The 13804-nt window shown below is 34.5% G+C and overlaps 1 protein-coding gene across 1 annotated transcript; it reads right to left on the bottom strand.

Annotated features, from left to right (window-relative positions):
* Positions 1–2432: 2432 nt before the first annotated feature.
* LOC133779437 (phospholipid-transporting ATPase 2-like) lies at positions 2433–3240 on the bottom strand (the record flags this gene model as incomplete). Its single annotated transcript, XM_062219397.1, has 3 exons — positions 2433–2628; positions 2866–2917; positions 3056–3240. Coding segments are annotated over 3 exons (369 nt in total), but the record flags the coding sequence as incomplete, so codon positions are not given.
* Between the last annotated feature and the right edge of the window lie 10564 nt (positions 3241–13804).

Here is a 13804-nt window from a genome sequence, read left to right as displayed (position 1 = left end):
TTGCAGGCCTGTAGTGTAGTGCCAAAGAGATCCTCTAATATAAATAATTTATGGTTCTTCTAGTATTATATATCTGTAGTGTAGTGCCAAAGAGATCCTTGGGAGTATATGACACACATCAAGACTAGGTCCACATCAAGTTAATATAATACATATTTGGTAAAAAAAATATACACAAAGTACCCAATCTGCCTTGAATTTCTCGTGATTGTTTAAAATACCTTTTTTAATCAAACATTCTGAAGTTAAAAATTGATATTGCTACTATAACCCACCAGATAATTGTTGCTAAAAAAAATTAGCATCTAATTCATTACATACAGAATGAAATATCAAGTATGCAGCCAAAAAAAACTGGTGCATACAGGGTGGCATGCTTTACTAGACTATATGATCACAATTATCTTCTTCTACATATCCATGGAATTTGAGATGGCCCAAATCAGCAATGCATATATACATACATGTAACATTCATCTAATGAGGAAAAAAGATATAATTTCTAATATAAACAAGAAAAAAAATCACAAAGAAAAGCAAAACAGAAAATTGAACGAAATGATACAAAACCGCAGTACCTTAACAGAGGAAACATGATTAATATTCGCAAGTACATCAATGGAGCATTCAAAAAGTCCGTGCATCGAGTCCTGCTCAAGTTCTTCCATCTACAACAACAATTATCTAGTTTTAGTTTTGTAGTGATAACTGGATGTATAAATTTATAGCCTGCTAGTACTAGGATAGATCACCAAATACCTTATAACCAGCAGAAAGAGCATAAACAGCTCCAGGCAACAGCACAACCATGTGCTCATTTAAAATGGAAGACTCATACATGTAAACAAACTAGTTAATATAACAATGAAGTTAATATAAAGCAGTCAATCTTAAGGTTTGTAACAACAAAATCTATCAGGATAAAAATCCAAATGTGTACCTCATTTAAAGAGGAAGAACGCTAGGAACTTCTGCCAATTCACTATCATAAAAATACTAGAGCCATTGATGAGTCAAGAAAATGTGTATAAAATGCAGCAGACTTGAAAATTTCATAAAAACAAAAACATATAATACATCAAGTAGTAGTCTTACGAAGCACCATTGCCTCCACCATCACAAAGATAGACTCTTTTCCAATTGGATCAAAATTTTCTAATCTTACCAAACACGCCATAAGTTATACTTACCTTGCTGGCCGTTAAAGCTTATTAAAAAGTACAAAAATTTAATGAGCTCGAAGAGAGGACCAAAATAAAAACTCACCTCAACTAACCCAAAAACTTTCTTGCAAGTAAATTCTTCTTCATATAAATGCATAAAATTATGAATAATTTATTTTTTCCAGACCAAGAAAAGAAATTATTTAATTATGTAGAGTTCCTTTAATAAGAACTCCACTAATCCTATGTGTTGTTGTTACATACAAATACAATGCTAATCTACACTAGAAGTAAAATGGTGGTAAGGTTCAATTTTTGCACCTAATATCTATTATTTTGTAGCTCAGTTGTCCTTGCAATTTCTTGAGTAGTTGGAAAAGGTGGAACAGCTCCGAAAGATCTTCGAGTAGTATTTGGTGAATCTGATAATAGGGGTTCATAAACTGGATTTCTGTTCTTGGGTTGAGTTATGGACAAAGGAGTAACATCTTTCTCTATTGATCTTGCTTGGGGCTCAATGTTGCCCAGTGACAGAATAGGTCCACCCAAACGTTCAGCCTGCTGAAGCGTAATAATTTTACTTGGTCTGTACATGTACCGGAAGAACTTTATAGCAAGAATCGGACCCATCCCTGCTGCAACTATGAGCTGTAATAAAAAAAAGTAAAAATAGTTTCTATTACTATATAAAACTGCAATGCCAACAATGGGACTTTGACTTCTCTATAATAGAATTTTCAGGTTACCAACGATCAGATGTTGCATCAAGGAAGAGATTAAATGAAATTTTATTAATTATCTTTTGCAAGTCAAATAGCTAAATATTATGAAACTAGGCCTGGGTCTCTATCATCGACTCCATATTATTGGTTGTAACCTCAAAATTTGAAGCATATATGAAATGGAGTACCGAAACCATTCTCCATAGTAGGATGGATCGCCTCTGAGAAGACTATCTGGGGTTTCCAATTTTCATGCAAATATAAGACCAAAATGTCCTGATATGTAAGCTATAAGCTATCCTGTTTTCATCTAACTTTGAAACCCCAGATGCTACTCAGAGACGGGCCATCCTATTGTTAAAATTACTTTAAGTCCAAAAGATGGTCAAGAAAAACTTACAAACAAAGTTATCCAATAAGACAGTTGTCTACACAAGCGAAACATAATTGTATACATCCCTGATGATGGGATGGCGCTGAAGTCAGGGCATTCTAAAAAGAATATTTGAATGTTGTAAGAATACCATTTCAGTGTTTTTTAGATTAAGCAGCAAGAAGGCTTTACGAAGAGTCAAATTTGAATCAACAAAGCATGCTTAATAGAAAGAAACTTACTTTGTTTCTAATATCATAACAAAAGCCTGCAACCAAATACATCCAGAGAGAGCAACCAATGAGATCTCCTCCATTTCACTTTTTTCATAAGCGTAGGCATGTATGCTGATTACAAATACAACAATTGCCTGGACATCAATCAAGCCAGGAATGAGTATCAGTGGATCAAAAGCAACAACCGTCTCTATATTTTGAGCAACCAAAGTTTTGGTCAATGTAATGGTTCTCTAAGTAACATCTAAATTTAAGTTCAAGTTTTGTCAAAGTGCTTAAAACTAAATAATTTAGCAGGCCTGAATATAAAAGAACAAAAGAAGCAAAAATAGTTGTTTAGGAGTTCGACTATTTTAAAAAACACAACTCACATGAAAAAGAGATCTTCCAAACCATCGAGCGAATGTGCTAGGATTTAGAAGTCTGTTCCCAAAAATAAAAAAACAAAGTGAAAATTAGCATTTTAGGCTAGACAGTAAATTCCCATTGGCAATTCTGATGGGAAAAATATCCAAATAAACATTAAAAATCAAATGTGAGGTGAATTATCCTATAAAGAACCTTCCCGCTTGACAATAAAACAAAATTTGTGGATGTTGCATCACTGTTTCTTCACTAAGATCTTTGTCTAGGACACTGACTAGAACAGGAACAGTAGTGTAGAAAACATTATAAGCCATCAAGCTAACAGAATTAAAAAGACTAGTCCCTGAGACACCTGAAACAAAAGAGAAGTTGAAAACAGGCCAAAGTTAGTACACCAGACATTTAAAAAAGAATAATATACAAAATCAGTAGGAATAATGTTTACATGTCAATTATAAAAGATATAAAAGTTGAAAATAAATGGCATTGTCTAGGAGAACTCACAAGATCTGGATGAAACAAACCATCAGAGACTTGTAAAATGAATACTGGGATAGAAATGTTGTACGATTATATGAGTAACGTCCATGGACAAGTATTAATCTTTTCAGAAACCTAAACTCTGCAAAACAATACAATAATACCAAAACAAATCACTTTACCCTGTTTTTTCTGTCAAGTTTCCAAAAAGTGAGATGAGGGGTTTAAAATCTCCACAAGCTGCAAAATAGAGTTAAACGCAATATGTACTTAGGTATTCAACATTTTATGACATCACACGTAGAGTAAGAGCCTTTAAATTTGGAAAACAAGGACAACAAAAAAATAACTAAAAAATAATATGACTAACTTTGTTTTAGTAGATGTATCAGAGATAATTTCAATTAAGATGTATTAAGACCAGTTAACTATACTAGATAACAGGAGGGTTAATCTGCTAAATCATCAACAATCAATTTCAGGACTCCAAGTGCTCCCCAGCAAAATCTTTTAACTCCAAAAAACATAGCTTTTTAGAAAAACATCTTATATCTTTTCTAGCTTCAAATCAAGTCCATGAACTCCAATCCCCATTCAAAAGATAGGAAACCTAACTATACAGCATACGAGTTTCATACGTTTTATATAGAGAAATATTATAGTTTCCCCAAGGGGATGTCAACACATAGCTAATGTCTACCAGATCATGGTCATATTAATTTAAATTTTAAAATGTACCATATATTTAATCACAGGTCCAGTGATAACATATAGCAGGTACTGATAAGGATTACCCGTGCTTTCTGTGATGGTGTTACCCGACAACATATAGCAGTCCTTGACAATATTGCTAATTCAGTAAAAGCTGTTCAATAATGCTTAAGTGCAATTTCAAGAGCCCAACCATCAACAACAAATGCCACATCCTGTTGAAAAGTGAAAAAAATAAGAAGACAAACAAGCTCATCAAGATACAATCAAAAAACAAAAAGTAGAGAGAAAAATTCAATAGCTTCTTCACAAAAACATCCCAATATCTACAACAAACATGTAGACATATAGTGTACATAACCTTATCAAATACTCCCACGTCCATCACAGCAATTAAAAACAACTAGATCCATGGTTTGGAAAAACTTTTGAAGAAGCCTACATTTTGAAACCATTTCAATTTGAGACATGGAAAATAAAAAGTATTTAAACCATCCTTTTTTAATGCTATGTTTCAATTCTTATGAATCTATTCTTATTAAATTCTTATTTTTTTTTCATAATTTTATGATATTTTAAATGTTATTCAACTTACACCTCAATCCAATTCAAAACCTACCTTTCGATTCAATTGAGAAAATTGCCTTCAATCCTCATATAGCTTTTTACAACCTTTGACTAGAAAAATGAAATTATACTTATTAACACACAACAGAGTGAGCTTGAAAGAAACTTAAACTGTCTGATATAAGTATAACAATGAACTTTTTTCAACATTTTGATACAGCCTAGAATGTTAATAATGGCAAAGATAATCTAAAGTTGATTTCTCACAACTAGGAGCTATATAAAATACCTTAGGTTCTGAAGTTGTAATCCTCATTGTAAGTAAAACTCTCTCTAAACTTCTGCCGACTTCATCTTCTGTTTTGCCATTAATTAATAGAAGCTGTCCTTTTGGCTTTGTCAAGTCAGAAAGCATAACATAAAGCAAATAATATTTAATGAAAATTGCTAATATTAAAGAGAGGGAAGAAACATATCCCTTACAAAGCTATGGAAGGCAACAAACTCAAACCATTAAATTAAGAAATAGAGCCAGGTAGAACACACCATAGCATGTCAAAGTCACCTCTCTATTTAAGCCACACAAGTCAATCTTTAGCCCCAATTGTCACAACCCAATACTTTTTTGTTATTTTTCCAATTACATAAAGGGAATTGCAGAAAGAGCTAAAATTATGAAAGAAAAAAAAGACACCAAAAAAAAAAAAATCAATCAAGTGAAAAAGTTAATAAAGTATTTGGAGCAAGGTAAGTATTTGGAGCAAGTTAATAAAGTATTCTTCGACTGTTCGGAGTCGCCCTTGCCTGGCCCATAGAGTAATATTCAATGGACTGCATCATAAAGAGAGTACTTGTCCTGAAAAAGAAGAAAACCAAACGAAAAAAACTTAAATTATGAATAGTACAAGTTTACATAATGCTTTTTTAAATAAGAATTAACAAAAAGTGAATAATAATATGCACATACACTTCAAAAATTCACCATGGCTTTATATGTTTCCGGAAACCATGCAAGGGAAAGAATATATACACACATGTAACCTTATAACAGTCCCTTAAAATTGTACAATTACCATATAGAGAACATTTCTTTAAAACAAAACCCCAATAGGGTGAATTTAACAACTCCAAAAATGAAACGGAATGACCACAGTTAAAGAATCAATTCAAAAAAATGGAAACAGGCATAGCTCATCTCCGTTTATGTTATTATGAGGCTTCCCAAATTTCCCAGCAACCAAACAGCAAAAACAAACAAAGTCATAGCCACTCAAAACCAAAACCCAGAACGGAAAGTATACATACAGGGCTCCCCGCAAGGCCATTAGGCGAGTTGAGCTGGCCTCGGTATCTCTCCTTGGCTATCGTCATGGATCTAATAGTGAATGCATGGCTCTTCTGGGCACGTTTCTTTCTGGGTCTGGATTGAAATGCAAGGAAATCGCTAAGGCGCTTGGAGGACGGTAGAAAATCAGGGGTCCTCTCGGGTTTGAGAAGAGACATTCTTGTCGAAATGTTAAGAGTTGCCATTGAAGAAGACAACTCTGAGCAAAACTGACTGAAACCCAGAAAATATAACAGAGAATCTCCAAACTAGAGAACGAGAAAAGGAAAAATAAAACAAATAAGGTCATAAAATACAAGAATTGAAACTTATCACATATGAGAGTAAAGGAAACAAGACCTAGGAAACTCAGGAGACCATACTGTGACCTACTTAAAGCTCCAAATCTATCATCTTTAGTTGCCTCAGCCCTGAATAAGTATAGATTTAAAATTTAAAAGGTGATGTTTGTAATGGTCCAATTCTGTGATATCTTTATCATACCTATGGCCTACTTAAAATTAGAAATAAATTTATTACCATAACTATAACCATATGGATATGGGCTAGTAAAATAAAAATAAATTGGCCCTATGGGTTTTAGGAGGATGAAAAGTGATAAAGGTATAACAATATTGTCCAATTTTCAGTTCAAGAATTTTAGCAACACTAGAAAAATATGTATGGAGTTGGCATTTCGTACCTCATGATCATGCTGTCCATTTTCAGTTGGATCATCGTTTTCATCAATTTGCATGCTCTTAAACTTCTCAAGGAGGTTGGTGGTTGATTTTTGAGCATAGATTGGGTACAGTTCAGCAGGAGGATAATTGCGCCTGCAAATTGTATCCATCACAATCCATTATTACGAGCAAATAAATGAAGAGTAGACAACATAAACGGTTTATCCAACTATTCCAATAAAACTTTGAACACCTATCATGCACACAATAAAAAATCAGAGGAAAAAAAGAAGTCATGCCTATTTTTTCCACTTTCTGCTTCAAGGGAAAGAGAAACATCCCAGCAGTCAAACAAATTAGGGTATTCGTCAGGATCAGCTAATGACTCAGCATCTTTCTTACTGACCTGCACTCATTAGCAAGTATTCTCAAACAAAAATTCCTTGGTTCCATGTGTGGAGCTGAAAAAATGGGATGATCCATAATGTTTCTATATTTCAGTTCGTATCAGTTTTGGTCCAGTGCATATATAAGTAACATGATCCAAAATCTTTAACGATGAATAAAGTATGTAGAAGCCTAACCTTCTTTAGGTCATCTCTCCAAATTGAAACTATCTCTAACACCTTGCTTGGAAGGTAAGATCGTGCCATTAAAGCTGCTTTAGGTATTCGGTTACTGCAAGGAAGAGTTCAATCCTTTAAAATCTTTTTAATTTCAATTCGGCCATTATGAAGATTATCAAGAATCTGCGAGACCGAGCCACCTACGACCTCTCTGCGAGACTGAGCCACCCACCCCCTCCGCGAGACCGAGCCACCCACCCCCTTCGTGAGACCGAGCCACCCACGACCCTGAGCCCATCGTTTTCACAAGACCCACGAGCCCCTATCATTTGTGCCGTTTGCCGATGAAAGAATGAAAGAACTTTCAGATTTATAAAGTAATAAAATTAAATTAATGCAAACAGGGCTCTTGAATGCAGTGATTCTCAAGATAAATGTAGTCAAACTTTCAAATAAAAAATTATAGAGAAGCAGACTTTACCATATATCTTGAGATTTAAGCTGGCTCCATTTTTTTTTCTTCGTCGAGGCTCCACTTGTTTACTTGACTCAAGCTTATCCCGTCACGGGAAATGGGTATAGCAGGAACTTAGCTTGAGTCTTTACTTGGCTTTATCTAGGGGACGGGAAATGGGTACAGCTAGGGGACGGGAAATGGGTATAGTAGGAAGAGAAAGAGAGAAGGAAAATGAGACAGAAGAGATGAAAATGGAGTCTATTGTAGAAAAGACTTAGGCATATTTTTGGCGCTTTTTTTTTCACTTACCGTGTGTGACTTGCTCATATACAATAATACTTTTTTAATAGTATTATAATGATGTGTTATTGAAATGGGGTTTTGTTGTAGTGACTACTACTACTACTACTACTACTACTACTACTACTAATTTGTTGGGGCCAATCGAGGTGGCTTCTTTGGTTCCCAAGCAGCACAAATAAAGGGAGTCTTATCAGAGGTTATCCTTGATGAATCGTACTAGCTTTTTCTTGAAGCCTTCTTGTAGACCTCTTCCAATCTTCAACTTGATCAGCGACTTCTCTATCACAATGATCTCTTATACGTTGAATCTTAAGACATATTGGTGGAAGGGGGATTGGAGGAAGGTTTGCTTTCCCCTGCATGCAAGTTCTCATAACCCTTTTCCACACATATATACTTTTGTGCTCTTTCAAAGAAGTCATTTAAGTTTGTAACCTCCCTCTTGAGCATGTTATCCCATAACTTGCCTCCTGAAGGAACTTCGACTATAATAGCTGTTATATTATTTTATAATATAATGTAATATTATATTATATTATAATATAATGTTTAAAATTAAATAAATATGACAAAGAGTGTCACATATTGTAACATATAATAGAGAGTTACAATATTTAGATATATAAGATATATCCAAATATGTAACATATTTGGTGTTACAAATTTGTAACTTCTAAATATTACCCTTTATTGTGTAAACTTGGTGTTACATAGTATTGAGATGAATTTCATAAAAGCCACATGTGAAATGGCTATTAAAGATATGATTTTAACCCCAATAATTTTTTTTGGGGGTTACAAAATCATTTGGGAGGGTTTGGAACCGTTTGGAAAAACTGCACATTTTCAAGTGCTGAAACTAGCATGTGGCCAGGACCACTGAGTGATGGTGGCCGCAACTTAGGGGACAGAAAGCAGTGGCTGCGGCAACTAATGTCCCTGGCCGCGGCCACAGGTGCATTTCAGGCCTTTTTTTTTTTGTTTTTTCCAAAAGTGTTGAACGGTTCCAAAATCCCAAATAACTCCCAAATCTCATTTTTAATTCCATAATAATCCAATTAATCATTGGTAACAACCATGGGGGTTGGTGGAATTTGAAATTCAAAGGGTGTCTCTAAACTCTATAAATAGGAGCCTATAGCTCACTTGAAAGAAACAACATTTCCATTCCTTAGAGCACTTGGCTAGAAATACCTTGAGGCTTGATAATTCTAGAAAACATTTCCTTTAATCTGAGAGAGATCCCTTAGTGCTTGAGTTAGGGGGAAATAAGCTTTTGGATAAAGGTTTTAAACCTTGTTCAAGTTGGTGATCCCCAACCCTCTTCACTTAGGTTGTGTAAGTGAGAGTTTACTAGTGTTTTTGTTCTTACATTTTATTATATTGCTTTTCTTCTTATTCTCTTGTTCTATTTACTTGTAACTTTTGTTTAGAGTTGTAATCTTATCTTTTGTTTCAAACACCTTTACTTTACTTGTAATCTTTTGCTTAGAGTTGTATTTTTCACTATTCTATTCTTCTTCTCTTCTTTTTGTTCATTTGTACTTTCAGTTATAGAGTTGTAACCTTATTTAATCAATCTATATTTATTTGTAATATATTGCCTAGAGTTGTAATATTCTTACCTATTTCCATTGAGGCAAATACATAATTTTCCTAACATTCAAAAGCTTATTCCTTTGTTTGTTTCAATGAAAGGTGGGACCATCAAGATAATGAATCAAGACCTAGTGTGGTTGGATAGGTTTGATGGGTCCAATTTCACTAGGTTGCAAGACAAGGTGAGATTCCTTTTGACCATTCTCAAAATCGCCTACATTCTATAATCCACTCTAGAACCTCTCCCAACGAAATCTAACAAGGACACTCCCGAGGAGGTGGAGAAAAGAAGGAAGAGGGAGGAGGAAAATCTCCTTTGTAGGGGTCATATCCTCAATGCCTTCTCCGATAGGCTCTATGACCTCTACATCGAGACCAAATCGGCCAAGGAGATATGGGATGCACTTGAGACAAAGTTCAAGGCGGAAGAGGAAGGTACCAAAAAGTTTTTGATATCTCAATACTTTGATTTCAAATTTTTTGGTGATAAACCTATTCTTCCTCAAATTAATGAATTGCAAATAATTGTTAACAAATTGAAAGTGTTAAAGATCGAGCTTCCTGAGGCCTTTCAAGTTGGTGTTATAGTGGCTAAATTACCACCAACTTGGAAGAGCTATAGGAAAAGAATCCTTCATAAAAATGAGGATTATTCTTTGGAGGAAATCCAAAAAAATATTCGAATCGAGGAGGAATCGATATGTAGAGATAAACTTGTGGAGGGATCTAATGGAGAGACTTCCAAAGCAAATGCGGTGTCACAACCAAAACATCCCAAAAACAAATGCGGTAATGAGAAACCTTTGGGTCCAAAAACCAACCCAAACAAGTTTAAGGGCGAGAAAGGTCCTTAATTTGTGTGTGGGAAAAAGGGTCACTATGATAGATAGTGTAGGCATAGAAAAGACCAACAAGGACCTAAGGTGAATGCAACTCAAGAGGAAAACATAGTTGCTACCCTTAGTGAGGTGAATGCGGTCCAAGTAAAGGTGAAAGGGTGGTGGTATGATACATGTGCCATCGTCCATGTCACCTACGCCAAATCATTGTTCAAGACCTTTGAAGAGTCAAAGGGAAACCATGAGATTCAAATGGGCAATGAGGGAAAATCCAAGGTACTTGGCAAAGGTACCATTGAAGTCTTTTTCACCTCCGGCAAGAAAGTTACAGTAGTGAATGTACTTTATGTTCTCGAAATGAGTAGAAACTTAGTAAGTGGTGATTTGCTTGGCAAGCCCAGCATTAAAACCGTTTTTGAGTCCGGTAAACTTATACTTACCAAATCAAATGTATTTTTGGGAAAGGGGTACTCTTGTGAGGGTATGGTTAAATTGTGCACCAATGATGTAACTTTCAATGTTATCAATAAAAATGCTAATTCCGCCTATATTGTTGAGTATGATTCTCTATTTTTGTGGCATCTTAGACTATCGCATATAAGTTTTTCAACCATGAAAATAGTAGTAAAATGTGGTATGATTGCATGCAATATTAAAAACTATGGTAATTGTGAAACATTTGTTAAGGCAAAAATGATTAAGAAACCATTTCCTAGTGTAGAAAGATCATCTAATTTACTAGATTTAATCCACAGTGATCTTTGTGAATTAAATGGTGTTTTAACTAGAGGTGGTAAAAGGAATTTTCTTACTTTTAAAGATGATTTTAGTATATTTACCTATGTGTTTCTTTAAAAGCATAAAGATGAAACTTTTGATGCTTTTAAATTGTATAAATTAGAAGTTGAAAATCAACTAAATAAAAAGATTAAGGTGCTAAGAAGTGATAGAGGAGGAGAGTACTTCTCTAATGAATTCAATACATTTTGTGAAGAAAATGGTATAATTCATGAGTGCACTGCACCTTATACACCACAACACAATGGTGTTGCCGAAAGGAAAAATAGGACTTATCTAGAGATGATAAATTCTATGTTGGTGTTTTCTAAGTTGAACTTCAACTTATGGGGTGAAGCGCTTTTAACCGCTTGTCACATTCTTAATCGAATACAGATGAAGAAAATGAGATGTATCCATATGAGTTATGGAAAGGAAGAAAACTCAACATAGGGTACTTCAAAGTGTGGGGGTGTCTTGCATATTGCAAGAAAAACGAACGTAATAGAACAAAGTTAGGTTCAAGAGCCACAATGTTTGCTTTTGTTGGTTATGCCAACAATAGTGAAGCTTATAGGCTATTAGACTTAGAGTCTAATATTGTGATTGAATCTAGAGAAGTTGAATTTTTTGAGAATATTTTATGTGACAAAAATTCTCAAGTTTCAACATCTCTAAAGGAGAATTTGTTATATGAGAACAATTCTCAAGCTTCTACATTCAAAGTTGATTCTCAAGAGGAGAATTATCAAAAGGATGCAAAGCATCCCTTTGATCCTAGAAGAAGTCAAAGGCTTAAAAATCATAAAAGTCTAGTAGTGGATGAAATAGATTCTCAACGAATTTCATTCTACATGGTAGAAGGAAATAGAGAGGAAGTCATTAGGAAAATTCCTATTGTACTTCTTGTTGAGGATGATCCTAAGACTTATAGAGAAGCTATGAAATCGAGAGATAGTGCATTTTGGAAAGAAGCCATCAATGATGAGATGGATTCCATTCTTTCCAACAACACTTTGGAATAGGTAGACCTCCCACCGGGGTCAAAGCCAATTGGGTGTAAGTGGGTATTTAGGAGAAAATACAACACTGACGGCACTATTCAAACCTTTAAAGCTAGATTAGTAGCTAAAGGGTTTAGGCAAAAAGAGGGTATCGATTATTTTGATTCCTATGCGCCTGTTGCAAGAACAACTTCTATAAGAATTTTGTTCGCGTTAGCTTCTATACACAACTTGTATGTTCATCAAATGGATGTCAAAATGACATTCCTTAATGGTGACCTCAATGAGGAGGTCTATAAGGAACAACCCGAAGGGTTTGTCCTACCAAAATATGAACATAAAGTATGTAGACTTGTATAACGAACGCCCTAGACTAATACTTACAAAACATTCGTATAACATAGTTTATAAAAGAATACCATTCATTATCAAAGTCTCAGGGGGACTTGTTTAAAACCATGCAAGTTGGCGCCATAAGTTTTAAAATAAAACATAGATTTTTATGCAAAGTTTAAAGAAACCAAAAATTAAATAACTGAGTCCCACTGATAATTTAGGAAAAGTCTCTTAAAAACAAAACATAATTTAAATGGCGTTCTACGTTGATCGTTTTTCCGTCCATAGGATTACCCCACGCCATATACCCCATGATGATAGAACTCCTCACGTCACCACGCGTGCCATAAAGAAATCCTATTTGCTACCTGGAAGGAAAGTAAGGGAGTGAGCTAAAAGCCCAGTAAGGAAGTACAAACAAATAAGCAAGTAAGAATACAACAAAAACCAAACACTAACGTTCATCTAAAACATCATGGTATATCATAACATAATCGTAACATATCATCATATCATAACATAATCGTAACATATCATCATATCACAAACATACAACATACATGATGAGCATGGATCGCTAGTTGTCCATGTCACCCTATGAGGTAAACAGGAGATCACTGGTCCTTGAATAACCTCGGCGCGTCCGCCCTAGGAGTTATGTCTCAATGTCCTTAGTAACTCGTTCGATGTATCTGACATCGTAATCTGTTTGATGTATCTAACATCGTAATCTGTTTGATGTATCTAACATCGTACCTGATTTGATGTATCTAACATCCATACACATATCACATTCAACATATCATCACGTCATGGCATTCATAATTCATAACAATTCATTCATACAACAGTTTTACCATTCATAGCATAAAATCATAGAATCTATCTAACTTCCTTACCTCAGGTCCAAGCTAAGAAATTTCACAATCTTTCAACGAGCCTATATCATAATCAAAATAACATTTCTTAGGTTCATAAAATTACTATTTTCCCCTTCCATACAACTCATGTGTGCATGGGCCATGCACACATAATAACAGTTACACAAAACATGCAATTATCGCCATAAAAGAATAATGCTTGTTTTACCCATTTTACTAGCATGATCGTTTTATAAAAACCACATAGTTGAATAATAAACATAATTTTGGACGTAAAAGTGGAGTTGCATGTAACATGCATACGTGGGAACATTGCGTAATAGAGACGTTTTCAAAAATGATAATTGTACATTTCTTACTTTTATTATTTTAAAATCAATAGACATATTACATGCTTTATTTTTCTTAAAATTTCTA

The sequence above is a fragment of the Humulus lupulus genome, chromosome 5 (genome assembly GCF_963169125.1).
Source record: "Humulus lupulus chromosome 5, drHumLupu1.1, whole genome shotgun sequence".
NCBI lineage: Eukaryota > Viridiplantae > Streptophyta > Magnoliopsida > Rosales > Cannabaceae > Humulus > Humulus lupulus.
The sequence above is the reverse complement of the archived record's forward strand: the minus strand, read 5'-3'. Positions and strand labels throughout refer to the sequence as shown.